General features: G+C 47.1%; 2 protein-coding genes across 5 annotated transcripts in view; one reads left to right on the top strand and one right to left on the bottom strand.

Annotated features, from left to right (window-relative positions):
* Positions 1-5,797: 5,797 nt before the first annotated feature.
* Positions 5,798-26,477, top strand: PORCN (porcupine O-acyltransferase). 4 transcript variants are annotated; one of them, XM_066613690.1, is made up of 15 exons: positions 5,798-5,887; positions 8,079-8,223; positions 9,353-9,545; positions 10,232-10,275; positions 11,342-11,523; positions 13,034-13,164; positions 16,069-16,083; positions 18,809-18,823; positions 18,920-19,045; positions 19,340-19,440; positions 20,129-20,205; positions 21,470-21,533; positions 22,433-22,518; positions 22,769-22,879; positions 23,543-26,477. In XM_066613690.1, the coding sequence occupies exons 2-15, from the start codon at positions 8,088-8,090 to the stop codon at positions 23,642-23,644; spliced, it is 1,383 nt and encodes a 460-aa protein (XP_066469787.1). In that variant the 5' UTR covers positions 5,798-5,887; positions 8,079-8,087; the 3' UTR covers positions 23,645-26,477. The 4 variants fall into 4 exon arrangements, with proteins under 4 accessions (XP_066469787.1, XP_066469789.1, XP_066469790.1 ...); XM_066613691.1 differs by having other exon boundaries at positions 5,799-5,879; XM_066613692.1 differs by lacking the exon at positions 16,069-16,083.
* Positions 19,055-26,782, bottom strand: part of FTSJ1 (FtsJ RNA 2'-O-methyltransferase 1) — a 33,304-nt gene continuing 25,576 nt past the window's right edge. The window contains exon 10 of the mRNA XM_066613698.1: positions 19,055-19,092. Coding sequence (XP_066469795.1) covers positions 19,076-19,092 — 17 coding nt within the window. The 3' untranslated portion in view covers positions 19,055-19,075. The remainder of the gene's footprint in view (positions 19,093-26,782) is intronic.

Here is a 26,782-nt window from a genome sequence, read left to right as displayed (position 1 = left end):
CTTGCTGGCACAGCATCCATATGAGAGATATGAATAGAAATTCAACAGGTGAAGCTTTTTCCTGGTCCAAAGCTGCAGTGTGCGGCTATGCTTCACCAGTTGAGTTTCTTGGAAGTAAACAAAACTTAAAGCACACTGAACATAACTGGAGAAATCAATAACTCTGTGGTTGCAATCTTACACACAGGTACCTGAAAAAGTTTTATTGCATTTAAAAGGGTTTCCTCACAGAAGATAAGACCCTATATTACACAATTCCCAAGAAGGTGCAAAAAATGCACCAAAAAGTTAATGGAGGAAAAAAGATTTTGTTGAGTTCCAGGTGCTTTTCAAACTCTTCCTCATAGTTGGTGCACTGAGGCAGAAAATCTCTCTTTTTTTTTTTTTAGGGGGAGGGAGACACTAATCCTTCCTGTCCTCCCTTGCTTCAGAGCTGCTTTATACTTTCCTACATATTCAAACAGGTGAGTTATATGTATGGGGGGGGGGAGAGAAATACTAACCTATACTTGTGTATCTCCCAGTATACAATAAGTACAATAAATGTATCTCACGAACCGTATAGAATTCTTTGAAAAGGTCAACAGGCATGTGGATGTGGGAGAACCCGTGGACATTATATATCTGGACTTTCAGAAGGCGTTTGACACGGTCCCTCACCAAAGGCTACTGAAAAAACTCCACAGTCAGGGAATTAGAGGACAGGTCCTCTCGTGGATTGAGAACTGGTTGGAGGCCAGGAAGCAGAGAGTGGGTGTCAATGGGCAATTTTTACAGTGGAGAGAGGTGAAAAGCGGTGTGCCCCAAGGATCTGTCCTGGGACCAGTGCTTTTCAACCTCTTCATAAATGACCTGGAGACAGGGTTGAGCAGTGAAGTGGCTAAGTTTGCAGATGACACCAAACTTTTCCGAGTGGTAAAGACCAGAAGTGATTGTGAGGAGCTCCAGAAGGATCTCTCCAGACTGGCAGAATGGGCAGCAAAATGGCAGATGCGCTTCAATGTCAGTAAGTGTAAAGTCATGCACATTGGGGCAAAAAATCAAAACTTTAGATATAGGCTGATGGGTTCTGAGCTGTCTGTGACAGATCAGGAGAGAGATCTTGGGGTGGTGGTGGACAGGTCGATGAAAGTGTCGACCCAATGTGCGGCGGCAGTGAAGAAGGCCAATTCTATGCTTGGGATCATTAGGAAGGGTATTGAGAACAAAACGGTTAGTATTATAATGCCGTTGTAGAAATCTATGGTAAGGCCACACCTGGAGTATTGTGTCCAGTTCTGGTCGCCACATCTCAAAAAAGACATAGTGGAAATGGAAAAGGTGCAAAAGAGAGCGACTAAGATGATTACGGGGCTGGGGCACCTTCCTTATGAGGAAAGGCTACGGCGTTTGGGCCTCTTCAGCCTAGAAAAGAGACGCTTGAGGGGGGACATGATTGAGACATACAAAATTATGCAGGGAATGGACAGAGTGGATAGGGAGATGCTCTTTACACTCTCACATAATACCAGAACCAGGGGACATCCACTAAAATTGAGTGTTGGGCGGGTTAGGACAGACAAAAGAAAATATTTCTTTACTCAGCATGTGGTCAGTCTGTGGAACTCCTTGCCACAGGATGTGGTGCTGGCGTCTAGCCTAGACGCCTTTAAAAGGGGATTGGACAAGTTTCTGGAGGAAAAATCCATTATGGGGTACAAGCCATGATGTGTATGCGCAACCTCCTGATTTTAGAAATGGGTTAAGTCAGAATGCCAGATGTAGGGGAGGGCACCAGGATGAGGTCTCTTGTTATCTGGTGTGCTCCCTGGGGCATTTGGTGGGCCGCTACGAGATACAGGAAGCTGGACTAGATGGGCCTATGGCCTGATCCAGTGGGGCTGTTCTTATGTTCTTATGTTCTTATCTCCCAGTGTACAATAAACAATTCAATCGCTACATGTTTACCCAGAAGTAAATTCCACTGTGCTCAATGATGCTTACTTCCAAGTAAGAGTGCGTAGTGCCTACTTTAAAGAAATTGCACAATAATTTATTGACTATTGTGTTTTGACAATAGTTTAGGAAAGCAGCAAGATAAATGGCAGTTATGTATGTTAGATGTTATGTTAGAAGCAGGAAACCCGCCAGAGAAGCGGTTGGCTTCTCCCTCTGGATGGTGAGGGAGGGAAAGGGGAGATAAAAGGAGACTTAGAGATGGCAGAGAAATGAAATGAGTTCTTTGCATCTGTCTTCACTGCAGAAGACCTCGGGCAGATACCACTGCCCGAACAGCCCCTCCTGACCAAGGAATTAAGTCAGATAGAGGTTAAAAGAGAAGATGTTTCAGACCTCATTGATAAATTAAAGATCAATAAGTCACCGAGCCCTGATGGCATCCACCCCAGAGTTATTAAGGAATTGAAGAATGAAGTTGCTGATCTCTTCACTAAAATATGCAACTTGTCCCTCAAAACGGCCACGGTGCCAGAAGATTGGAGGATAGCAAATGTCACGCCAATCTTTAAAAAGGAAAGAGGGGGGACCCAGGAAACTATAGGCCAGTCAGCCTAACATCTATACTGCGGGTAAGATGGTGGAATGCCTCATCAAAGATAGAATCTCAAAACACATAGATGAACAGGCCTTGCTGAGGGAGAGTCAGCATGGCGTCTGTAAGGGTAAGTCTTGCCTCACGAACCTTATAGAATTCTTTGAAAAGGTCAACAGGCATGTGGATGCGGGAGAACCCATAGACATTATATATCTGGACTTTCAGAAGGTGTTCAACATGGTCCCTCACCAAAGGCTACTAAAAAAACTCCACAGTCAGGGAATTAGAGGACAGGTCCTCTCATGGAGAACTGGTTGAAGACCAGGAAACAGAGAGTGGGTGTCAATGGGCAATTTTCACAATGGAGAGAAGTGAAAAGCAGTGTGCCCCAACGATCTGTCCTGGGACCGGTGTTTTTCAACCTCTTCATAAATGATCTGGAGACAGGGGTGAGCAGTGAGGTGGCTAAGTTTGCAGACGACACCAAACTTTTCCGAGTGGTGAAGACCAGAAGTGATTGTGAGGAGCTCCAGAAGGATCTCTCCAGACTGGCAGAATGGGCAGCAAAATGGCAGATGCGCTTCAATGTCAGTAAGTGTAAAGTCATGCACATTGGGGCAAAAAATCAAAACTTTACATATAGGCTGATGGATTCTGAGCTGTTTGTGACAGATCAGGAGAGAGATCTTGGGGTGGTGGTGGACAGGTCGATGAAAGTGTCGACCCAATGTGTGGCGGCAGTGAAGAAGGCCAATTCTATGCTTGGGATCATTAGAAAAGGTATTGAGAACAAAACAGCTAATATTATAATGCTGTTTACAAATCTATGGTAAGGCCACACCTGGAGTATTGTGTCCAGTTCTGGTCGCCGCATCTCAAAAAAGACATAGTGGAAATGAAAAAGGTGCAAAAGAGAGTGACTAAGATGATTACTGGGCTGGGGCACCTTCCTTAGCATTGTAGGAAAGCTGTTTGCCCGAGTTGCACTAAAGAGGCTCCAGGTACTTGCAGAGAGCGTCTATCCAGAATCGCAGTGCGGATTCCGAGCCAACAGGTTCACCACTGATATGGTATTCTCCCTTAGACAACTGCAGGAGAAATGTAGGGAACAATGACAGCCACTCTTTATAGCCTTCATAGATCTCACAAAGGCTTTCGACCTGGTCAGCAGGGACGGCCTCTTCCAGATTCTCCCCAAGATCGGATATCCACCCAGGTTCCTCAGCATCATCAGATCATTCCACAAGCACATGAAGGGCACTGTTTCTTTGATGGCTCCACATCAGACCCCTTTGACATCCGAAGCAGAGTGAAGCAGGGCTGTGTTCTTGCACCAACCTAGTTTGGGATTTTCTTCGCTGTCCTGCTGAAGCATGCCTTTGGAACTGCAACAGAAGGCATCTATCTCCGGACCGGATCAGACGGAAAGCTCTTCAACCTCTCCAGACTGAGGGCAAAGTCCAAAGTTCAGCTGAAATGTCTGCGTGACTTCCTCTTTGCCGACGATGCAGCTGTCACTACCCACTCTGCCAAAGATCTCCAGCAGCTCATGGATCGTTTTAGCAAGGCCTGCCAAGATTTTGGACTGACAATCAGCCTTAAGAAAACACAGGTCATGGTTCAGGATGTGGACTCACCTCCCTGCATTACAGTCTCTGCGCATGAACTGGAGGTTGTCCATTACTTTGTGTACCTTGGCTCAACGATCTCCGACACTCTTTCTCTCGATACCGAGCTAAACAAACGCATAGGTAAAGCAGCTACGACGTTTTCCAGACTCACAAAGAGAGTCTGGTCCAACAAGAAGCTGACGGAACATACCAAGATCCAGGTCTACAGAGCTTGTGTCCTGAGTACACTTCTGTACTGCAGTGAGTCATGGACTCTTTGCACACAACTGGAGAGGAAACTGAATGCTTTCCACATGTGCTGCCTCCGGCGCATTCTTGGCATCACCTGGCAGGATAAAGTTCTCCCCGAAGCTCTTTTATCAAATCTCCCATCCAAGGAGAGCGCTCTAGTAGTGCTACCCGCAAGCTGTCGTTCACCTAGGCCAGGGGTGCCCAAACCCCGGCCCTGGGGCCACTTGCGGCCCTCGAGGCCTATCAATTTGGCCCCCAGGGAGCCCACAGTCTCCAATGAGATTCTGGCCCTCCGGAAATTTGTTGAAGCCCACACTGGCCCGACAAAGTGCTCTCAGCGTGAGTGCGACTGTTTGACCTCTCACTTGAGCTGTGGGATGAGGGCTCCTTCCACTGCTTCTTGTTTCATGTCTGTGATGCAGTAGCAGCAGCAAAGGAAAGGCCAGCCTTGCTTTGTGCAAGGCCTTTTATAGGCCTTGAGCTATTGCAAGACCTTCATTCATTCATATAAGTTCCATCTCTAATATATTCATTTATGTAAACTTATGTATATTTATTCAAATTTTAAATGTAAATTAATTCTTTTTCCTCCCCCCCCCGGCCCCCATAGTGTCAGAGAGATGATGTGGCCCTCCTGCCAAAAACTTTGGACACCCCTGACCAGACTGCTGGCACTATCTTACACATGCCAAGAAGTAAAGTCCTATTGTGTTCAATGGGGATGTTACTTCCAGGAAAGGGTGTTTAGGATAGCACCTAAAAGTACATCCCACTGGACACAATGGAACGTACATCTGAATAGGGAAGCCAAGAATGCGCGGTAACTCTACTATGGCTGACCCCTTCGCCAATCCCTTCATCGTTGCACATACGTTTTATACCCCGGTTTGAACCGGGGGCGTTTCCGCTAAAGAATCCTGGGAATCGTAGTTTATCGAGTGTGCAGCATGCCACACAGCTTTGCATCGGGTCCCTCTTTGGAGGACCACTTCGGATTCCTTTTTTGGAACTGCAACTTCTGGTCTCCATTTGCTGGTTATGCGTTGTTTGGATTTGGCAACGGCAACGGCAACAACACACACACACACACACACTTTTTTCACTGCTGGCAGGGTTTCCCTCCAGACCTTTGCAAGCAGCTCTTTTGCTGGAGTGGCAGCAGGAGGAAGAGAGGCAGGAATCGAACCTGGGAAGATGGAGAGGGTGGGATTTTTTTCTTGGCTGCTCCTCCTCCCCATTGGCTGCCTCTTGCACCCACCTCATCTCTTCCACCCGGTTGGGTGCACAGAAGCTTCGATTATTCCTTCTGGCGCTTTCATTGGTCCTAGGAGTCGATCCTCCTCCAATTTTAAAAAGGGATTCTTTAACCCCCCTGCCCACCGCCCACCTCCCCTTCCCCTTCCCAGCTTTCCAGTTTTGGTGGGATAAGGAAGAAAAGCGACACACCGTCCCGGAGAGCTGGAAGAGGAGGGTGGTGGAGGAAGGTGCGTAGGTGAGTGAGCAATCACCCGTTGCCTGCCTCTTTAAGGAGCACAGCTGGAACCAGAGGGAACCGCTGGCCTAAAGGGACAGGGCGCCCGCCAGGGGCACTTGGATGAGGGTGGTGGGGGTCGTCACTTTCTCGCGCCTCCCGCAATGCAGCTGGTGACGGACTATCTGAGGATCTGCAAAGGATTTCCGTTCCTATCCCTGCATCCCGTGATGGCAGGGAATCCTAGCCTTCTCTTCCCAAGCCTTGATCGACTGCATCAGTGCAGTTTCAAGGGGATTTCCACCACTGCCCCCTCACTCCTGGGCTTGAGTTCCATGGTGGGGGAGGGGGGCACGAGTTGTGAGACAGAGCAGGCTTTTCTTGGGGCTGGCGCTTGGGTAGCTGCAAGATGATCCTAACCAGATTGTTTTTCCTTCAGTTCTCGAGAATGAAATTTCCTTTGTTCAGCCTTCCCACACGCCAGCATTTTCTTCCTGTCCCTGCATGTGCCCATCAGTCACCAGGAGGCATATCAATTTCCACTATCTTTCCACCGGCCTGCTGCTCAGCCACAGATCTCCTTTGTGGAATCATCAAGCTGGGATACCTCCATATGTAGTGTTTCATTCAGTCATCCGTCGCACCATTCTTCACTCTCTACCAAGTCCGTGCATCCAGTCTAAATTTCTCTGGCACCCTTCCATTCATCAGTCCATCGCCCCCTGTGATTGCTTCATTTAGCTTCAGAAAATTAAAGTAAAAACTGGATTTATGCTCTTGGAAGGGCCGATTCTATTCTTCAATAAAGAGGCCTCTGCTTTTTCATCTATGGAGCTGTGGAACTCTGGAATAACATGTGCTGATATTCCTGACCTGTAAAGAGTAGCCTGACTGGTTGCCTGTGGTGACTTAAGAATTCCCTTTAGGTCAGGGAATTCCGCCTGTGATACAGGTCCAGTGATATACAAGGGTCCATGGCACCTGGGGCCATGATGTCACTTCTGGGTTTGACAAAGAATCAACTGCTCTGAGCAAAACTGAAAAGCAGTCACTGCGCCCTGTTCTGTAGCTGCTCCAAGTTCACCAAGTTGCTGCGCCCTGTTCTCACAAGTGCTCGTGAGAACAGTGCACAGCGACTGCTTCTCAGAGCGAAGAAGCAACTGCTCTGAGCCTTGCGAACCCAGAAGTGATGTCATGGCCCTGGCTATTTTAGGTATTGGTGCTATTTAAGATAATTGCAATGTGAGAAGTGGTGCATTGAGAAACAGGTTGAAAAACACTGCTGTAGGTTGGGGAAATGTCGCAGAAAGTTACAAATCATGTTTAGAGATTTATTTCAAGGCTGTCCTCAATCTGTTATGAAGAAATATTAGATTTTAGTGTAACTTACCTCCATCCATGTTTAGGATTGCTGTTAAGAGGATGCCTAGATATGGGCTTTCCTCACTGCTGGCTGACTCCTCTAATGTCAGCCATGTGGAAGGAAGGCAGGCATGTGGAAAGGGAGGTGTTCTGGGCTGCATGGGGAGGGAGGGAAGATGGTCTCACATTCCTACATGTGGGCTGTGCACATCACTGCTGAACATTCAGGTGATTTGTTGGACTAGGAAGGATGATGGGGCTGTAGCCAGTGACAAAGTACCTGCTTTGGATGCAAAAGGATCTAGTTTTAATTCCTGGCAGCATCTCCAGGTAGGGCTGGGAAAGACCTGTCTCTGAAACCCTGGAGAGCCACTGCCAGTTGATGTGGACAAGACTGAGTTAAATGGACAAATGCCAGACTCAGCAGATGGTAGCTTCATCTGTACAGTGATGAATGACTTGCAGGAAGTCAGCTGATTTAGGGCACAATCCTAACCCGCTTTCCAGCACTGACATAAGGGCAGTGCAGCTCCGAGGGAAGGGAACAAACATTCCCTTACTTTGAGGAGGCCTCCATAAGTGCCACCCAACTGCAGGATGCAGCACACGTCCCATTGGCACTGCTATGCCAATGCTGGAAAGTGGGTTAGGATTTGGGCCTTAATCTGCCCAGCTGAGCCCTTGTGTGAGCATGCCCAGATGCTGTGATCCTTCACATACTCATGTGAAAGTGCATACAGCTGGAATTATCAAGACTGTGTGCACTGCAGATCTGTGAACTAGCTCTAGAGGAGAACCCATCACATCTCACCCACCTTCCTTGATAACCACTGTCTCCTCTTTCCTCCAGGCCTTGGCCATGGCCACATTCACACGGGAGGAATTCTACGAGCAGCTGCTGAGTGGCTGTGTGCTGCCCACTGCCCAGCAGGGCTTTGAACAGGTCTGGACACTTCTGCTCTTGTGCCTGATGTGCCGTCTCCTCTGGAGATTGGGTAAGTTCAGGCAATGACACACAGCCTCTCAAACACACAACCTTCAAATGCAACCATGTTCATCATCCAGCACTGGTGATCAAACCTTCCAGGTAGTTCCTTGAACAAACAGTCACCAGACCCTTTCAGAAATCCCCACTGCAGCCCCTTATTCCCTCCACTTGATCCTGTGCACAACTATAGCCTCCTTCCCTGATTTTCTGCCTTTATTCAATCAGGCCGCAGTGGTTGTCCAATGGAGAGAGACATCATGTTGGATGTAGATCTAGGAGGCTTGACCTGAAATTCCAAGTTCTCCATGGTAACTTGCTTGCAGATCTGCCAGCCTCGTGCAGTCATTGAGGGGTTTATCTCTACTACCAGTCCCCCCCTCCACGCAGAGTGCTTGACTTCTTGCTTCAAAGACCACTGAAATTATCTGTAGTGCCCAAAAACATCATCATTCAGCTGTGCCACAGACAGGAAGCAAGGCCAGGGATGAGATGGGAAGGGCTGTGGACCAAGGAAGTACAGAGAGCCATGATATCTTCCCCTTTGCCCAAAGCACATCTCCCTGTCTTTATAACACAACTGCAGGTTTAATTGTTTTACCTTGTCAGTACTTCTCTGTCCAGATCCTCATACGACCCCCAGTTTTCCTGACTGCTGCTGTCACCCGTCTCACAACCACTCTTTCAGCTGTGGCATAAAAAGTGACAGGACCATTGCATCCTGCACAACTGTGTCCCGGCCAAATGTATCCCAGTCATTGGCATCCCTGGACATTTGCATCTTTGTGTGTGTGTGTGTGTGTGTCCCTGAGATACTTTGTGTCCCAAAATGTGTACAGGGGGCCCCTGTATCCGCAGATCAGGTCTGTGGCGCCCCCCTGCGTGCAATCCTCTGCTGGATTCAAGCTGAGCCTTAGAATGAAAATAACGGCACTTCCATTTTTTTTTCATAAAACCAGAAGTGACATTTTTAATGTCATAAGGCATACCCTAGTACTGCCACAAAACTAGCCTAGAAGTGAGGATATTCTCTGTGAATTTCTTCCTTCTCTCTTTCAATAAACAGAGATCTGGGAAACACAGCCTATGGCGCCCTCTCATCTAACCTCACTTTTTCCTCCTCCTCCCTTCCTTCACAGCTCTTCCATCCTATGCCAAGCACCTGAGCACAGTGGCCAGTGGCTTCTATGCGCTCTACCACTTCTTTCAGCTGCAGATGGTGTGGGTGGTACTGCTCAGCCTCCTGTGCTACCTGGTGTTGTTCCTCTGCCGCCACTCAACCCAGCGTGGTGTTCTGCTCTCCATCACCATCCTCATCTACTTACTCATGGGGTGAGTGAGGACTGGGAATGCGTGGGAAGGGATGACAAGAAATCGGCTGCTGTGGCAGTAAGTTATCTGCTGGGGGAAGGGCGCAATGGGGCAGAGAGAAGGCAGGAAAGAAGATTGGTCAGTGGGGCCTTACCATAGGTGGATGGCAAATATCATATAACTAATTGGTGATGCACAGAGAGTTAACTCTTGGCGAGGCATACCTGAAGAAGAAGAAGTTGATGAAGAGGGAATCTGAATTAAAGGGATTGCGAGGCCATTGCAGATGAGCTGATGAAGAGATATCAATGGGCAAGGAGATTAGAGCAGGCCACTGAGAAAGGAGACTGACCAATGGAAGAAGTTAGCAAGATGAAAAGAATGCAGACTAAAGTTGGGGACCAGTGTGAAGACTTTGTAGCAATGAAAGGGAGCTCAATCCAATGGCTTTGTTAATTTGGAAGGAAAGTTGAGCCATTCGGCATATCCATGGTAAAAGTGATGAGGGGCACACAGTGTGGCTGAACTCCATTGAGTCAGAGGGATTCTAGTTACCCAGCCTTTGTCATTGATGTTGTTCCTTTTTATTGGGAAGCCTCTCTGTTGGAAAAGAGAAGGGGAAGAAAACAGGAACGAAAGGAAATTGTTTGTAGATATGCAGGACTATTATCTTCTCTCCTTGTTTCACCCCCCCCCCCGCCTTTCAGGGAGATGCACATGGTGGACACAGTCAGCTGGCACAAAATGAGAGGTGAGTGGTAGATTTTCTCTCTCTAGATACTGAGCAGGCCTCATGGGATAAGATGGGGGAGGGGGTTCTTTGGGCCAGCAAAACTGGATTTGAAAGAAAGAGTGCACTTTCTTTCCCAGAGGAGAAAAAAATGCTGCTTGAATGTTCTGTTCTGATTACTTTGTCATGGTGATATGCTTGGCCTGTTCTGATGCTTCTGGGATTGTGCCCTTTGCTCGAAAGGAAGTGGGGTATAGTACGAGGTTGGTTGTTTAAAGCAGGAGTAGGCAAACTTTCATCTCTGTGATGAAATTCCCCCGCTTCTACACAATTGTTAAAAGTTCAGGATCCCTAAAGTTGAAAGTTTGCCCACCCCTGCTTTAAAGGAATGAAGCTGGATGTCAGGACTCCTGGGTTCAAACTGAAGAATTGAAGACTTGTCTTGATGGATCCATCTGTAAGGACTATCTGCTCCAGTGTTCTCATTTTCAGCAGCAACCAGCCAGATGCTCCTAGAAGCTCGTAAGCAGGCCATGAAGGTGGAGGTCTTCCCCTGTTGTGTGTATCCACCATCTGGTATTTAGGGATGTACCTAAACATGTACTGTAATCTACCATGAATTTGTCCAACCCTTTCTTAAAGTAATCTAGGCCAGTGGCCATCACCATATCTTGTAAGAACATAAGAACATAAGAACAGCCCCACTGGATCAGGCCATAGGCCCATCTAGTCCAGCTTCCTGTATCTCACAGCGGCCCACCAAATGCCCCAGGGAGCACACCAGATAACAAGAGACCTCGTCCTGGTGCTCTCCCCTACATCTGGCATTCTGACTTAACCCATTCCTAAAATCAGGAGGTTGCGCATACACATCATGGCTTGTACCCCATAATGGATTTTTCCTCCAGAAACTCGTCCAATCCCCTTTTAAAGGCGTCTAGGCTAGACGCCAGCACCACATCCTGTGGCAAGGAGTTCCACAGACCGACCACGCGCTGAGTAAAGTTCATTGTGTCAATGAATGTTGTCAGTTACCTACAATAATGTAAGCGCTGAACTTCTTTGCATGTCTGTCCATTGCCACAAGGTGCCCAGATGATTGTGGCCATGAAGGCTGTCTCGTTGGGCTTTGATCTGGACCGGGGTGAGGTGCCAGCCATTCCCTCCCCAGTGGAGTTCATGGGTTATATCTACTTTGTTGGAACTGTCATCTTTGGACCCTGGTTCCGTTTCCGCACCTACCTGCAGGCTGTGGAGAGTAGGAGGATGGTGAGTGCCCTCTAGTGTTTGTTCCTGATATGGCAGGACTGACATCGGCGTGGTGGAGTTTTGCCTTTGGATGCCTGATGATGTCTACAGTGATTGTAGGACAAAACATTGTTTTTTAATTCATTAAACATTAGTTGTTTTCAAATTTTATGGTCAGTATACCCAGAGATTTTATCTATGAGTGCTGTTGCCTTCAGCTATGATAACACAGGCCAACACACATTTTGCTTCCTTAAACGTTACACCAATTCCTGGGTATATTTGGGGTGCTGATTCCAAAAATGGCATCCGTTTTGTCCTATCACATCTTGTTTTGGAGACACAGCATAGCCTATTTAGTGAATGGTTCAAGCAGCTTCTTCATGAGGACTTCTTGAGCTACACCATGAGAAAGCTGCTTGAACCATTCACTAATGAGGCTATGCTATATCTCCAAAACTAGACGTGATAGGGCAAAACAGATGCCATTTTTGGAATCGGCACCCCAAATTCATATCAAACCACCATAAAGTTTGGGAAAAACTTTTCTGACCCTCAATTTTGTAGCCCTGTGTAATCTGAGAACCTATATAGCTGACTGGTGGAACAGTACCTTATATTCATACAAATGAACACTTAGTATAAGTGCATTAAAATATTGAATGTTTGACATTTTAATAAAATTAAGAAACATGTTCAAGAGCTTGCCAGTACCTTATCACCCATTGCTAGAATACTAAACACAGGTATATTGTTTACTGAGTGTAATAATACCTGCATCTTCTTTTCCCTCCCCTTATGTCAAAAGGCGAGAGGATTGGTTGGTTTATTTGTTTTGAAACTTCCTGTCTTCCATTATGGAGCTCAAGGTGATATAATGGGGTTCCTGGGCAGCCACCCACATAGGCCCTGACCAGACCTAAACTTGCTTAGTTTCAGGTGGCTGTTGCCTATGCCTCCAGGTCATGTCCTGGGATAGCTTTGAAATGAAAACTGAACATTTAGGGATGGGATCTAGTGGGCCTAGTATATTTCTGAGGGATTTGCAGTACTGTGGGGTGCTCCCATCCTGGCTACAGCCTTGCACCCGCCCATATTAGGGTTTTCAACTGGCTCTCCTTTGTCTTCTCACTTATGTAAAGGCTGGACACAACTGGCTTCTGTCCCAGGCCCTCAGGACCTCCTAGCTGCCTGCTCTGCTCCAGGATTGTCTGGCTCTTACTAGCATGCTCCTGGCATTGGGATCTTAATTCATCCTTTATCTCAAGATGTTCCTGAGCGGCAAGAGCACTGAGATAGGCAAGGCTCTCCTGTCTGCTTCAACAGCAACAGGGGTTGCCTCTCCCCACCTCCAGAAAATGCTGTTCTTCGCAGCCACCCACGCAGGACAGTCCTGCCACTGAGAGGTGGGTGTGTATGAATGAAGAGCAGCCCTCCTCTGTGGTGCTACTGCAAAACTGTTCAAAAATGGTTCCGTAAGTAGGCAGAGGACACACTAAAGGCGATTCTTTGTCTCTTTCCCTCCATATAGAGCTTCTCCTGGTTCCAGAAAGTCTGCCTGAGCTTCTTCCTTTGCCTGGTGTGCCTCATCATCTCCACTTGCGTGGCCCCCTATCTCTTCTCTTACTTAATACCCCTCTACAGCTACAAGCTCCTCAGAAAGTAAGTTGGCTGCTCTGAAGAGATGCTTTGGACTCACAACTTCCTGCTGGTGGCATTCGGTTTGCTGTGGAAGCCAAAACATTGAGCTAAAGGAGATTCCTCCACACTGGGGCAGATTAATCTTAATGCTGAGAATGCTGTAGAGCTCCAGAAAAATTTTGGGTTCCGATACAATTATAATCACCTATATATATACAGTATATACTCACCTGTAAGTCAAAAAATTTATGCCTAAAAATTGAGCCTGAAACCCTGGTTTGACCTGTGCATGGGTCAATACAGTAAATGAAGCAGAAGCTTCTGAGAAGTTTAGCAGCTGTCTGGTGAAGTGGGGGGTGGGACTTGACTGAGAAGCAGGACACAGGAGTGGAGGAAAAAGAATTTTTACTAGTAATTACAGTATTCAGTGGCAGCCATTTTAGCTTCTTCTCCAAACAGGAAGGGATGGGAAGGCGCGTATGGGAACTGTAATCTGTATGAGGGCTGCTGCTATGGAAGTGCTGCACTGTACTCCTCACAAAGTCTCCTCACAACAGCCATAAGCACCTTCAATTCCCTTCCTGTTTGGAGAAGAAGCTAAAATGCTTCCTTCTCTTTTTGCTGCTGCCTCAGAACAATTCCTGGCAAGTCATTTTCAAAGAATTTCACACACACACACACACCCCCCCCCTCAGTTTCGGGATCTGGTGTTTAAAACCCTAGGATGTCATCCTCATTTCCATCTGACACAAAGTCCCAGGCTACAATTCAGTGCACCATTGCTTAAGAATAACACCCATGGAAAGCAATGGGTCTTCTTCTGAGTAATTAGGATTGCAACTATGTGCAGCTGCACTTGCTGAGTCATTCTTTGTTGCTTGTCTCTCTGCTGTGAATTGAATTTCACACTCTCAGTTATGTGTTATATGTAGAGCCTCGTGATTAACACATCAGGCACCTTAGAGAAGGATTTGATTTATGATTCAGGCAAAATTATAGTCAGACACCCCCTAAGTTTAACCCCGACTTCTCTGAGGGACATAGAAAATTCCTTGATTTTTGGCTTAAGACCTTCCCTCGACCTTTCTGTGAGATCGAATTATGGGCGGGTGTCTGCGGTGCTAGAAGAGCAGTTTAAAAACTGTAAATTTCCTTTCTTCAATCTCATTCATAGCCATGCCTTTTATTGTTCATCATTTATAGGGCCTCTTCAATTCTCTGAGAGTAAGCAGAATGTTTTTCTCCCCAAACTCTCAAATGGGGCTTAAACACCTTGAAAATTGTGGTTTGTTTTAATGTTGAACCTGAGCCTCCCCACAAATCGTAGTTTGGCTGGAATAGACACACTAGTGCCTGAAACCACAGTTTGAAGCTGGTCAGCAAACCACAGTTTGTGCTCACAGTGTTCTTATGTCTGAATTCACAGTCCGTTGTCATAGAGAGCTCTGTTTATTTTGAGGGAAAGAGGGGATATGAATTATTTTTAAAAATCCCAGTTAGGGCTGTTACTCCACCTCAAGAGGCCACAACATGGAAATGGGAGTGAACCAAGGTCTGGCCCTCAGATGACACAACTGAAGACCTCTCATTGAGTAGCAAGTTTGAGAGGTTGGCAAAAAGATAAGGGGTAATACCCCACACCCTGCACCTTCCCACTACTCCTTCCAGCCCACCAGTGACAGAGACACTCCAGTGCATTAAAGTCAAGTGGAATAGGATCCTGGTAGCAGCAGTTCCCTCTTCCCTCTAGGAAGAAGGGGCAGGGGGGAAAAAATACAACTGCTGCAGCTGCATCTCCAACTTCTTACCCACCTGGCTGCTTAAGAAAACAGCCAGGTGAACCAGGAGATAGTTGCAGCCTCCCATCTCTTACCCTTACATCCAGCTTGGGTGCTGCCTCCTTGCTCTGCCTGTTTAAAGGGACCTGGAAGAGAACTGTATTCTGGGCTCCAGCATGCTTTGTCATTTCAGGACACTTTAAACAACCTGTGCAAAGTGAGGCTGCTGCATCCCAGCAGCCAAAGCAGAAGGTAAGGGAAGAGGGGGACTCCAAGGTACCACTTGGCTCCCACCCCCTCTCCAGCCACTTTGGGAGGGAGGGAACAGGTGTGTGCTAGTTTTTAAATGTTTATTGGGAGGCAGTTGGAAACAAAGGCAACATTTTGTGTGGCTGGTTCAAGTAGCATAGGAGCACAGGCTGGGAGGGGCCTTATGAAGCTGAGACCTGAGCAGGCAGGAAATGAAAACAGACAAGCAGCTCCATACTGTGGCTTGGCTGTTGTATACCTGAAAACTTGCTTCATGGAGTAGGTTCTGAACTATGGTTAGCACAAACCATGGTTTCATGTTACATCAGATTATCACTAAAAACTGGAAACAAGTGTCAGGACTATTGTCCTTGCTGGTATGATGATTCCAATGCCTGTTTCTGCAGCAATTGTTGTAATCTTCGTCTATGTGGGTTGACCTTTTTGGCTCATATTGTACCAAGAGCACCATCTGCAATCCTCATCACTCTCTGAGAAAATGCTGTCATGTTTGTTCATGAGTTCCTCTTTCAGAACTGCCCCTTCCAGCTGTCCTTTAAAAGTCTGGCTTTCAAAGTGTTGCGACCCTTCCATGAGAGAACAAGAGTGTCTTGGAATGCTGAACTGTTTTTACTTCTTGAATTTAGCATCTGTGAGGCAGGGACAAGTTTGGGAGCTGCGGCACCTTCTATCAGTCTTGTACAACTGTGTCTGTACAACTTCTCCCTGCCAGGCAGCTGCGGTATAGAAAGTCCCTTCCAGGAACAGTATTTTCAATATTCTGATGAGCGCTCTCTCTCTCTCTCTCTCTCTCTCTGTTCCTCTATTGTTTTACCTCCTTTCATCCTTTTTTCTTCCTTCCCTTATCCCTCCGCTGGGATCACATCACTCCCAGCAGAAAGCGCAGAACCAGGTAAAAGCCTAGATGGTATTTCTCTTTCACTGTCATGGTTCATGATCCCATTCAGTGAGCGACTATGTTCTTTGCCTCATATGTGCTCCATGGCCTTAGTGGTGATTGTTTGGGGGGGGGGAGGCTGGCCCATTTGTCCTGTCACTTGCTTGGAGGCACCGTGGTGTGGTTGCTCCCTGCCTGTCTCTGTGTCCTGTGGTTCTGATACATTCATTTTTCTCTGTGGCCAGCAGCCGATGTGTCCTGTGGTTCGTTCTCATCATGGCTCAATCTGTGACATAGTATGTTGGCGGTGGTCTTTCTGCTTGCTTTGCAGCTTGTGGTCAGTGTGCTTGCTGACTGTGGCTAGCCAATGCCTGATGAGGTAGCTTTGCGTTGTATTTCAGTGGCCATGCATAACTCTGCCTTGGTTGTGTTTTGTGTCCTTCAGTGGCTTTGGAGAAGGGTTTGCCCTTCTTTCTCCAAGCTGGTATAGAGTGGTGTTCCTTGTGGTTACCTGTGCTTGCTGTGGAGATCTAACCCACTGACCTGCTTCATGATGATACTGAGTCTGTGTTAGTTTCAGGATCTGAACCTGAATAGGCATTTAATTCAATAGAGACTCAATCTTATGAGGCTCCAAATACCAGATGCCAGTGGAAGGCCACTCTCTCACACTCTTTGTGGGTTTTCCAGAGGTACCTGCCTGACCACTCTTGATCTGATCCAGGGGTGCCCAAACCCCGGCCCTGGGGCCACTTGCAGCCCTCGAGGACTCCCAATCTGGCCCACAGGGAGCCCCCAGTCTCCAGTGAGCCTCTGGCCCTCCAGAGACTTGCTGAAGCCCACGCTGGCCCAACGCAATTGCTCTCAGCTTGATGGCCAACTGTTCGACCTCTTGTGTGAGCTGTGGGACAAGGGCTCCCTTCACTGCTTGCTGTTTCACGTCTGTGATGCAGCAGCAGCAGCAGCAAAGAAAAAGCCAGCCTTGCTTTGTGCAAGGCCTTTTATAGACCCTGAGTTATTGCAAGACTTTCATTCATTCATATAAGTTCCATCTCTAATATATTCATTTATGTAAATTTATTCAAATTTGAAATGTAAATTAATTCTTTTTTCCCCCCCCCGGCCCCTGGCACAGTGTCAGAGAGAAGATGTGGCCCTCCTGCCAAAAAGTTTGGGTACCCCTGGTCTGATCCAACAGGGCCATTCTGATCTTTATCAGCAGTAGTTTTGAAAGCAAGATAGTAGCCACAGTCCAGCAGGTGAAACAGTCTGTTCTAGCACTGGGTAGAGGAATAGACAGGTAGGGTTTGCACCCATTGTATGAGCTAGCCCCAAACCTCTTGGCACTTGAGTTGGTGTGCCAAATGCTGCCCCTCCTTACTTGGTGATGTGCCAGCTTCTGTTCCTCCCACTTCCTGGATCACAAAAGGAATAGGTGGGTGGAGCAGCAGAGGAAGTGTGGAGTGAACTCCATTGCTCCTGACTACTGTTAGAACATAAGAACATAAGAACAGCCCCACTGGATCAGGCCATAGGCCCATCTAGTCCAGCTTCCTGTATCTCACAGCGGCCCACCAAATGCCCCAGGGAGCACACCAGATAACAAGAGACCTCATCCTGGTGCTCTCCCCTACATCTGGCATTCTGACTTAACCCATTCCTAAAATCAGGAGGTTGCGCATACACATCATGGCTTGTACCCCATAATGGATTTTTCCTCCAGAAACTCGTCCAATCCCCTTTTAAAGGCGTCTAGGCTAGACGCCAGCACCACATCCTGTGGCAAGGAGTTCCACAGACCAACCACACGCTGAGTAAAGAAATATTTTCTTTTGTCTGTCCTAACCCGCCCAACACTCAATTTTAGTGGATGTCCCCTGGTTCTGGTATTATGTGAGAGTGTAAAGAGCATCTCCCTATCCACTCTGTCCATCCCCTGCATAATTTTGTATGTCTCAATCATGTCCCCCCTCAAGCGTCTCTTTTCTAGGCTGAAGAGGCCCAAACGCCGTAGCCTTTCCTCATAAGGAAGGTGCCCCAGCCCCGTAATCATCTTAGTCACTCTCTTTTGCACCTTTTCCATTTCCGCTATGTCTTTTTTGAGATGCGGCGACCAGAACTGGACACAATACTCCAGGTGTGGCCTTACCATCGATTTGTACAATGGCATTATAATACTAACCGTTTTGTTCTCAATACCCTTCCTAATGATCCCAAGCATAGAATTGGCCTTCTTCACTGCCGCCGCACATTGGGTCGACACTTTCATCGACCTGTCCACCACCACCCCAAGATCTCTCTCCTGATCTGTCACAGACAGCTCAGAACCCATCAGCCTATATCTAAAGTTTTGATTTTTTGCCCCAATGTGCATGACTTTACACTTACTGACATTGAAGCGCAATGTTGTTCTCCAAGACTGGCTATCATGGTCACTGGGCCATGGATGGACTGGCCCTGTGTGATGTTCACACACTTCTGAGACTAGTTTTACACCTGTGAGGGCTAGAAACTGGTTTTTGCTTTTAAATCAGCCCTTGTGCAGCGTCACAGAATACACACCATGCTGCCTTTATTCAAAACTCCCCTGCCAAGAACAGGTCTCTGTGGCTTTTCTCCTTGCTCTGCAGTTCTGTCTATAGGGCTTTTACTGCTCTGGGGGTCTACTGACACATTTCTTTTTTACTTTCTATTTCTCTGATTCCTGCCCCTTTCTTTCCTCCCTGCTTGTGCATTCCAGGAGCACCATGGTGAGGTGAGTCTTAACACATTTCAGTCACCTTATCTTGGAGGTATGGTGTATTTTCAGCTTCTCTAGTTTCCAAAGCTGACTGTTTCTGTTGCTACACAGGTGGTTCCGGGCCTATGAAAGTGCCAGCTCCTTCCACTTCAGCAACTATTTTGTAGGCTTCTTGTCTGAAACGACAGCCACATTGGCAGGAGCTGGTTTCACTGAGGAGAAGGACAATCTGAAATGGTGAGTCCTGGTGTAAGCAATCTCTTGTACTCAAAACTGTGCCAGACCTAGAATGAAGGAGACAAATCAGAATATTCTTAATATAGAGTGCCTCAATAGCTGAGATGTTTGTAAGTGTGATGTAACTGAAGTTGGGGAGGGGTTTGTTTTAACCCGTTTTAACATGTTAGATTGTTCTTCAGTCTCTCCTATCACTTTCAGGTAATGCTTAGTTCTGACGCAGTCCTGACCATACCCATTTTTTGAACCCTTGTATCTTGCCTTATGTAACAGCTTATTCCGTCCTCCTTCCAGGGATCTGACAGTGTCCCGCCCCCTGAATGTGGAGCTGCCACGTTCTATGGTGGAGGTGGTCACCAGCTGGAATCTGCCCATGTCCCGTTGGCTGAACTCCTGTAAGGATGCTTACAGTCTCTTTGTGGTCAGTTGTGTAGGGCCTTGCAGTGTCTCTTCACACAGTGCATCGCTAACCTGTGGAATTTACTTCAATGAGACGGGATGGCTGGTCGTAGCTTAAAGGATTTCAAAATTTAGACAAAATTCCAAGAGGAAAAGAGCTGTTGAGAGGATAAGTTCTTAACAGCCCTTTGGCATGAAGCCTCCATGTTCAGGAGCAGCATACCCCAATGTTCCAGTGGTGGCGGCAAACAACGGGGGAAGGCTGTTGCCTTCATGTCCAGCTCACAGGCTTCCTGGACCCATCTTGATGGCCACTGCTTGAAAAAGAATGCAGGACTAGATTAACATCTGCCTGATCTAGTAAGGCTATTGTGTTCTTCTGAGATGCTGACCTCAGGCAAGTGTCAAGCAGTGACTCCCCACAGATGGGAGCTTTCTTGTACTCTGGTGTCTGCAGAAAGGATCCCTTGGGGTAGTACTGGAGGAACAGCTTTCAGGAAGGGGTGCTTAGATACTTGGGTCACCATAGTGGACCTGTTGGGAAAATGATCAGGGCAGTTGCCTGAAGTGAAACTGCCATTTGTTTTTTTTTTGCATCTCATCAGAGGAGGTGGGACAGCTGGCCAGGCAGTCCTATAGGGAGTAAGGAAGGCCTCCCCCATTCCTAATGTGCTCTGTTTCCAGATGTCTTTAAGAACTCCCTGAAACTGGGCACCTTCTCAGCAATCATTGTCACCTATGCAGCCAGCGCTCTCTTGCATGTGAGTATGTCTCTCTATCTTTCTCTCACATGTGTGCATGCTCACACTCGGGGGTGGCCTAAAGTCTTCCTGGTGCCTGAGGCAGCATGTCTAATGCTACCCCCCCCCCCATTACCTGGTTATGTACTAGTCTCTATTCCTCCCACTTCTTGGATTGGAAGAGGAGGATAAAGTGGAAGAGCAAGTCTGGAGGAGACAGGAAGTCTGGAGGAGACAGAGATAGGGCAGTGCTGTTGGGAGCTGTCTCAATGGCTCTGATTAAATTTCATTGGACAAATTAAACTTACAATCAGCAAGACCATTGCGATGGAGAAACACCTGCTCCTCCCCTCCCCCCCAAAAAAATCCTCAGGTCATCAAGGGCAGATTCAGCAGCATCCATCAATTAGCCCTTTTGCTTTCTCTCACAAAAATGAATTGCTATTCATTTTGGGGGGCGGTGCAGTGTTGTCATTTGGGGGCACCATTGCATTGAGAGCAATAACAACTACCTGTTCTTGCATCATCGAGCCCCCTTTGACGGGTACCCCTATAGAAAGTGCAGCACATCTCTGAAGTCCCAGAAATATAGAGGCCCTGCCCTGACCTACCCACTAGCATTGTGCTAATGGAATTATCTGCATTATTTCTATGTGAAAAGGTCCTTCAGGCTGCTGGTTCTGCTGCAGCACTCTAGAAAGAAAAAAGAAATCTCCTTACCAACCTTCTCGCATAGTTTCAATACAACCCAGAAAGTGTGAGACTCCCAGTTCATTTAAACTGACGCGTGAACGAAGCAGCACCTTCATTTGTGCTACCCCTGTAAGTGAAGCTGGAAGACCTGCACTTCTGGCTTTAAGGAGACTGCACAACATGCAGGGTAAGGAGGGGAGAAGTCCTTACCTTGATGAGTGGGAAGTTGATCACTGCAGCTTGCGTCAGCAGTGGACTGGAGGGAGGAAGCAGTGGCACCCTTGGGGTGATGTGCAGGTGAGGTGCACCAAATCTGCCTTCCCTCTCAGGCCCTTCAGAATCCACTGTTGATGCAACCTGTTTCACCTCGCCTCAGGATTGGGCCAGCACTGCTTCAGACTGTTGCTCACACAATTGAGTCAGCTCAATTTAAATTGGGCTTTAAAAGCAGTACGTTCAGGAAGGCAGTTCTTGATTATTATGCTATGCATAGAAGTGAGCTTCACTGGACTGAATGGGACTTGCATCCAAAGACAATTCCTTAGAACTGTTGGAGAGCTTCTGTTCAGAAAAGCGTCTCTCTTCATCCCAGGGGCTGAGCTTCCACCTGGCTGCTGTGCTGCTGTCTCTGGGCTTCATCACTTACATTGAGCATGGTGAGTCCCAACTTGGCAACCGTATATGTTCTCCTGGAGACTAAAGTTATGTGCCTTGGTTCTCCCAACCCCATTTCTGCCCTGCTCCCACGTAGCCACTCCAATGCCCTTTCACTCCCAGACGTAAGGGGCCAGGAGTTGTCTTAACTGAACACTGGAAATCTCCCCCAAAACTTTAATATGGCTCAGATATTCAGCAAAAGCTGCTCAAAGTTGTATTTTTGCCTGTTACTTTGCAATCTAGAAACATGCTTTACTTTGATTTCTGAAATTCCATCTGTATGAACACTTGCCTAGTGGACACCACTGTGCTATTAAAGTTGGGGGAATGGATAGGCAGAATCTTGGGGGCCCTACAACTCGAGTTTACACTTTCCCCTTACTTGCGCATTTTGTGTAACTTACAAGAACAATGTCAGGCCTAAGCTCTTTCTAAATGGAAATCTTTCTCTCCCTGGTGGTTTCTGAGATTCCACCAGGCACTGTCCCAAAGCTTATCTTCACAATCTTGAGGGCTAGAAGCTTGCTTTGCTTTTGTTAAGATGGAAGCCACCATTTTTGGGTTGCTGAGTTCGGTGCCCAGTCCCAATTTCTCTTTATGGAATCACAAAATACATACAGCTCTGATATTAGAAATGTTTTCCTTTCTGCTGCGTGTAAAGAGAAAAAACAAAAGAAATCCAGATTCTCAAGTTTACAGTGGAATCGAGCAATCCTCAAGCACAAATTCCTTCTAGAGGAATCCAGCTGATCCTAGAATGTCAAGATTTATAAATTGTGACACCCTCCAACATTCAAATGTGCACCATATGGGATTGCTTTGCAAGCTGACTTTGAATGTAAGCTTTGTTGGTAGCAGCGATGCCTTTAATTGTGCATCTAACGCTTTGGTTCCCCAGTTCTCCGGAAAAGGCTCTCTGTCATCTTCAATGCCTGCCTGCTCTCCAAGAAGTGCCCGCCAGGATGTTCCCATCACCACAACACGGTGAGATGAACCTGGGGATTCAAGGCTCTAAGGATCCTTGGGCACAGTAACCTGCCCATGGTCCATCTACTCAATCAACTGCCTTATCCTGTTCTCCAGGGTCTTGACCAGAGATCATTCCCAGATGCAGGGGGGAGGGGTTTGAACATGGTATGATGCATGCAAAACATTCTCTCCAAGTCCTGCCTGGTTTGGAGAGATTTCCTAGTTGGGCCCAGTTGGACTGAATCTTCACATCCTTCTTCTACAGAATCTGTGGGTTTACCTCCTCAACCTGCTGTTTGGAGCTCTTGCAGTCTTCCACTTGGCCTATCTAGGTTCCTTATTTGATATGGATGCAGATGATTCTGTGGAAGAGCAGGTAAGGTGGGGTGGGAGTAAGTGGCAACATCCAGGCGCACTTGGGACCTGCGATGGTCTTGCTTTTAGGAGCACTAGTGAAGTATGAAACGAAGAGGTGGACCCCAAGATCCCTGGCATTAGCACCAAAGACATGGAGGCTGAGCTACATGCCCTCATCCTGCAGTTTCATCACAGTTTGTGGAGTCCCCCTGCTTTCAGCAATGCTCCAGGGGACCCTACAAATGGCAAAGGGCCCAACTTCCTGCTGGCAACAGCTGGGTTCCTTCCTGCTGCTTAGCACCATCCCCCCCCCCTTTGGACTGCACAATGTGATAGCAGAGCGAAGGCAGGATCAATTTGCACTTCAGAGGAAAAGTGGGATAGAAGTGTCCCAGCTAAGCTAAACTATGCTGGGAGGAGGAAGGGCTGTATTTCTGTGACTATGTACAGGTTCCTAGTTCGCTCTGACAGGTTCCCAGCTTCTGACATGTCTGATAGGTTCCCAGTCAGACACATCCTGAGCATCCAGAGACACTGTGCAGAGCCCAGGAACACCCCAAGGTTGCAGGAAAAGTGGGATGCCTTTGAGGGTCAGCTCTTCCAACTTTCCCCATTAGCACTGCTGTCATATCTGCCTTAAGCTTTGGTCTGTATTCCCAACACAAGCTCTTTCCCTTTCCAGGGCTACGGCATGTCCTACACAATCCACAAGTGGTCTGAACTGAACTGGGCAAGCCACTGGGTGGCCTTTGGGTGTTGGGTCTTCTACCGCCTCATCAGCTGAACCAGGACCTCCAGGTGGACTTGCAGAGAGGGAGCAAAGGGATGGAGGCAAAGCGAAGGACCTCATCTCCCTCACAAGAAATTAGGTGCCGTTGTGGACTTGAGTGCTCTGGGCAGGGACTGACCCCTTCCTCGGTGGGACACTTAGTCAGGGAAGGGGGCTGTGGCCAGGGTGCGTGGTGTGCCACACCATGGTCAGGACCTGACCCATTGCCCTCCAAAGGATGTAAGTTTGGTCAAAAAAGGACTGTTGAGAGAAGTAGCCCAAAACGCACAGAAGTCTTGTTTCTTTTCTTTAAATCAAACATACTCATCTAGTGATTGCCTGAAGAAACTGCAACCCTTGCCCACTGGGAAATCTCTGGCTCTTGTTTTTGCCCATCTTGGGGTTCCTTCTAGTGGCCGGTTGAACAAACTGCACCAACTTTTTTTTTATTTTTTCTTGTGTGGTTATAACTGTTACTCCTTTAACCCTAATGCATGCTCTCTCATTTCCTTCTGCTCCCTGATGGCTGATTGTAAGAAACGCACTCACTCCTGACAAGACACCCCCTAACTGTTGTTAGGATGGCTGCCACTTTTGCAGGAAAGACTCTCGATGTTTGGCCAATTGGACTGATTGTCTTTTGAACTCTGTATGGATGTACAATGCGTCTTTTCTTTGTGTTCAGTAAACCTTCCTCCCTGCAATCTTGCAACCAAATTAAATTATGCAAATTAAAGGTTTTGCATAACTTATTTTGTTTTGAATCCATGTTGACAAAGGCTACAGAACTATTGTGTGCGATGCCGAAAGAATGAAAGGGCATATTGAGGGCATAGATAGGAGGGCTGGAAGACCAAAGACAGCCAGGTAAAGTCATGCAGAAGACATAAGGGGCTAAGAAGTTCTACCTATCCCAGTGTATTTCCTACTATTCCCCATTCTCTTCCTCCACAACCATTTAGACCAGAAACTTGTTCCTCTCTTTTCTTCTGAATGAAAACTGAGTTGATCAGGTTATTCAATTCCATGCCAGATTCTGCAAGAATGTAACCACCCTTGGTGTACTGTTGTTTCATATTAATTCACCTGGCATAATGATCACAGCTAGGTTCCTTGCAAATTTATGCAGAGTACAGGCAGCTGTCTGCTCATAAATACATTGTTGAGTGGGGGGAGAGTATGTCACCTCCTTATCATATCTGTCCTCCTTTGCTTGTGAATGCCAAAATGTTAAGGCGTACCTAATTTTTAAGGGCCCAATCCTATCCAGTTTTCCAGCACTGGTACAGCTGCAATGCAGCCCTGAGGTAAGGGAACAAATGTTCCCATACCTTGAGGAGGCCTCTGTGACTGCCTCCCCACCAGAGGATGCAGTGCACACCCATTGGCACAGCTGCATCAGCACTGGAGAACTGGACAGAATTGAGCTCTATGTGATAAAATTACCACTGGAATTATCCTGACTGTTGTATCTCTTCTATCGAGTGATAGCCATTAACCCACTGCTTTTGCAAAGAGGGAATATACAGCCCAAACAAGGTAAGATTTAAGGAGAATGTTGAACATGAACCATTGGAATAATTCTGCAACATAATTTCTCCTGGAGGAGAAAAGCAAAATGTGAATCACGCCGCCCCCGCCCCCAAACTTGTTATATGTTACACCAAATCAGGTGGTGGAGCAGCTGGCAGGTTCCATATACTGTCTAACTTCTTGCTGCAGGTGAGGGCTTGTGTTTTGCAATGCAGGGTACTAAAACTAATGGCCTGGTTAATATGCAGAATGTCGCTGGTTCATTCCCTGGCATGGCCAGCTAAGAAGGAATCTTGGGTAGTAAAGCTGGGAAAAACCTTGAAGAGCTGCCACTAATCAACGTTGACAGTACCGGGCTAGATGGCCTGAGCCTCTGGCTTGTGATAAGCCAACTTTGTTGTACATCTGCATGTAGAAAACAAGCACAACAGGAAGAAAGCTTGGTCAAAGCTCTGTCCCTGATATGCTAGCTTACCACATTCAGGGAATTTTATCCATCGGAAAAATTCAGAGATCTGACATACATATGCCCCATCTGCAGCTGTACAGCCCAGAGTTTTACCACCTCATTTTGCATGATCTGTGGAGTGGGTGAGGTTGAGAGACAAAACTGAGACTCCAGCTACCACTTAAGCATGCACGAGTATATTTGTTGGTTGGCAAGATGCAAAAGAGAACAGGGTTCCTGTGCCTTTAATAGTTGGGTGGAAGAGCTTAGTTGGCATGTAAAGAGATGGACAAATTCATGGAATTTATCAATGACTGCTAGTCATGATGTGCTGCTTGCCATGTTCAGAGGCAGTTTGCCTCTTAATTCTGGTTGCAGAGGATCAGTGATGGGATAGAGGTGTGCCTTTCTCTCCTACTTGTGGGCTTTCCAGAGGTATTTGATTGGCCACTGTGGGAAATAGGATGCAGCGCAAGGTGGGCCTTGGGCCTAATGGCACAGGGCTCTCGTATCCTGAGAGGAGATGTTGACATGTGCTGCTTATGTAGGGGAGAGAAAAGGTGTATCTGCCAAGTTCTCTCCCATGCACAACTGTTAAAAAGCACAGGAGCCCTATTCTCATTAGCACCTGATCACCCTCCTCTGAAGCTGGGGGGACAAGAATGTGATGGAACATCATCAGTCTCCATTTCTTACCTTTCTGTTGGCCAAAATGTGCCAGCGTTAAACGCCAGAACCTCCTTTCTGCCTCCTGCCCTTGTAAGGGAAGGGGGACGTAACATACTGTATGTGGTTTAGAAGAGGGTGAGTGGTGGGAATTTTTAAAAAATTGTATTTGGTTTGCTATCTGTAAAATAAATATTGGAGAAAACACTCACACAAGACTCTAGTGGTTTCTCTGACTGAATTGTCTCCTTTCTGCTGCTGATAGTTTCAATTAAAAGCAAAAGTACAGTACATGTGTGAGGCTCCACACACACATGTTAATAGAATCAGAGGTCAGATGTAACAGAATGTTGTGGCAATAGATATACAGTTGTTGGGTTCTGTGGGGCAGGGCTCCAGCATAAATGGAGGAAAAGCAGGGAGCGGGATCTCTGCTGTGTTCAAAGCAGCATACTGGACAAGATACGTTTATCTTGCAATGCCGTTGTAGGATCTAAGAACAGCCC

The sequence above is a fragment of the Tiliqua scincoides genome, chromosome 2 (assembly GCF_035046505.1).
Source record: "Tiliqua scincoides isolate rTilSci1 chromosome 2, rTilSci1.hap2, whole genome shotgun sequence".
NCBI lineage: Eukaryota > Metazoa > Chordata > Lepidosauria > Squamata > Scincidae > Tiliqua > Tiliqua scincoides.
The sequence above is the reverse complement of the archived record's forward strand: the minus strand, read 5'-3'. Positions and strand labels throughout refer to the sequence as shown.

Excerpts from the sequence above, each read along its gene's own strand:
- PORCN (XM_066613690.1), top strand. The coding sequence starts at position 8,088 with ATGGCCACATTCACACGGGAGGAATTCTACGAGCAGCTGCTGAGTGGC. Across the intron at positions 10,276-11,341 it reads CAGCTGGCACAAAATGAGAG|GTGCCCAGATGATTGTGGCC; the intron begins GTGAGTGGTAGA and ends CATTGCCACAAG. Across the intron at positions 22,880-23,542 it reads ATGATTCTGTGGAAGAGCAG|GGCTACGGCATGTCCTACAC; the intron begins GTAAGGTGGGGT and ends TTCCCTTTCCAG.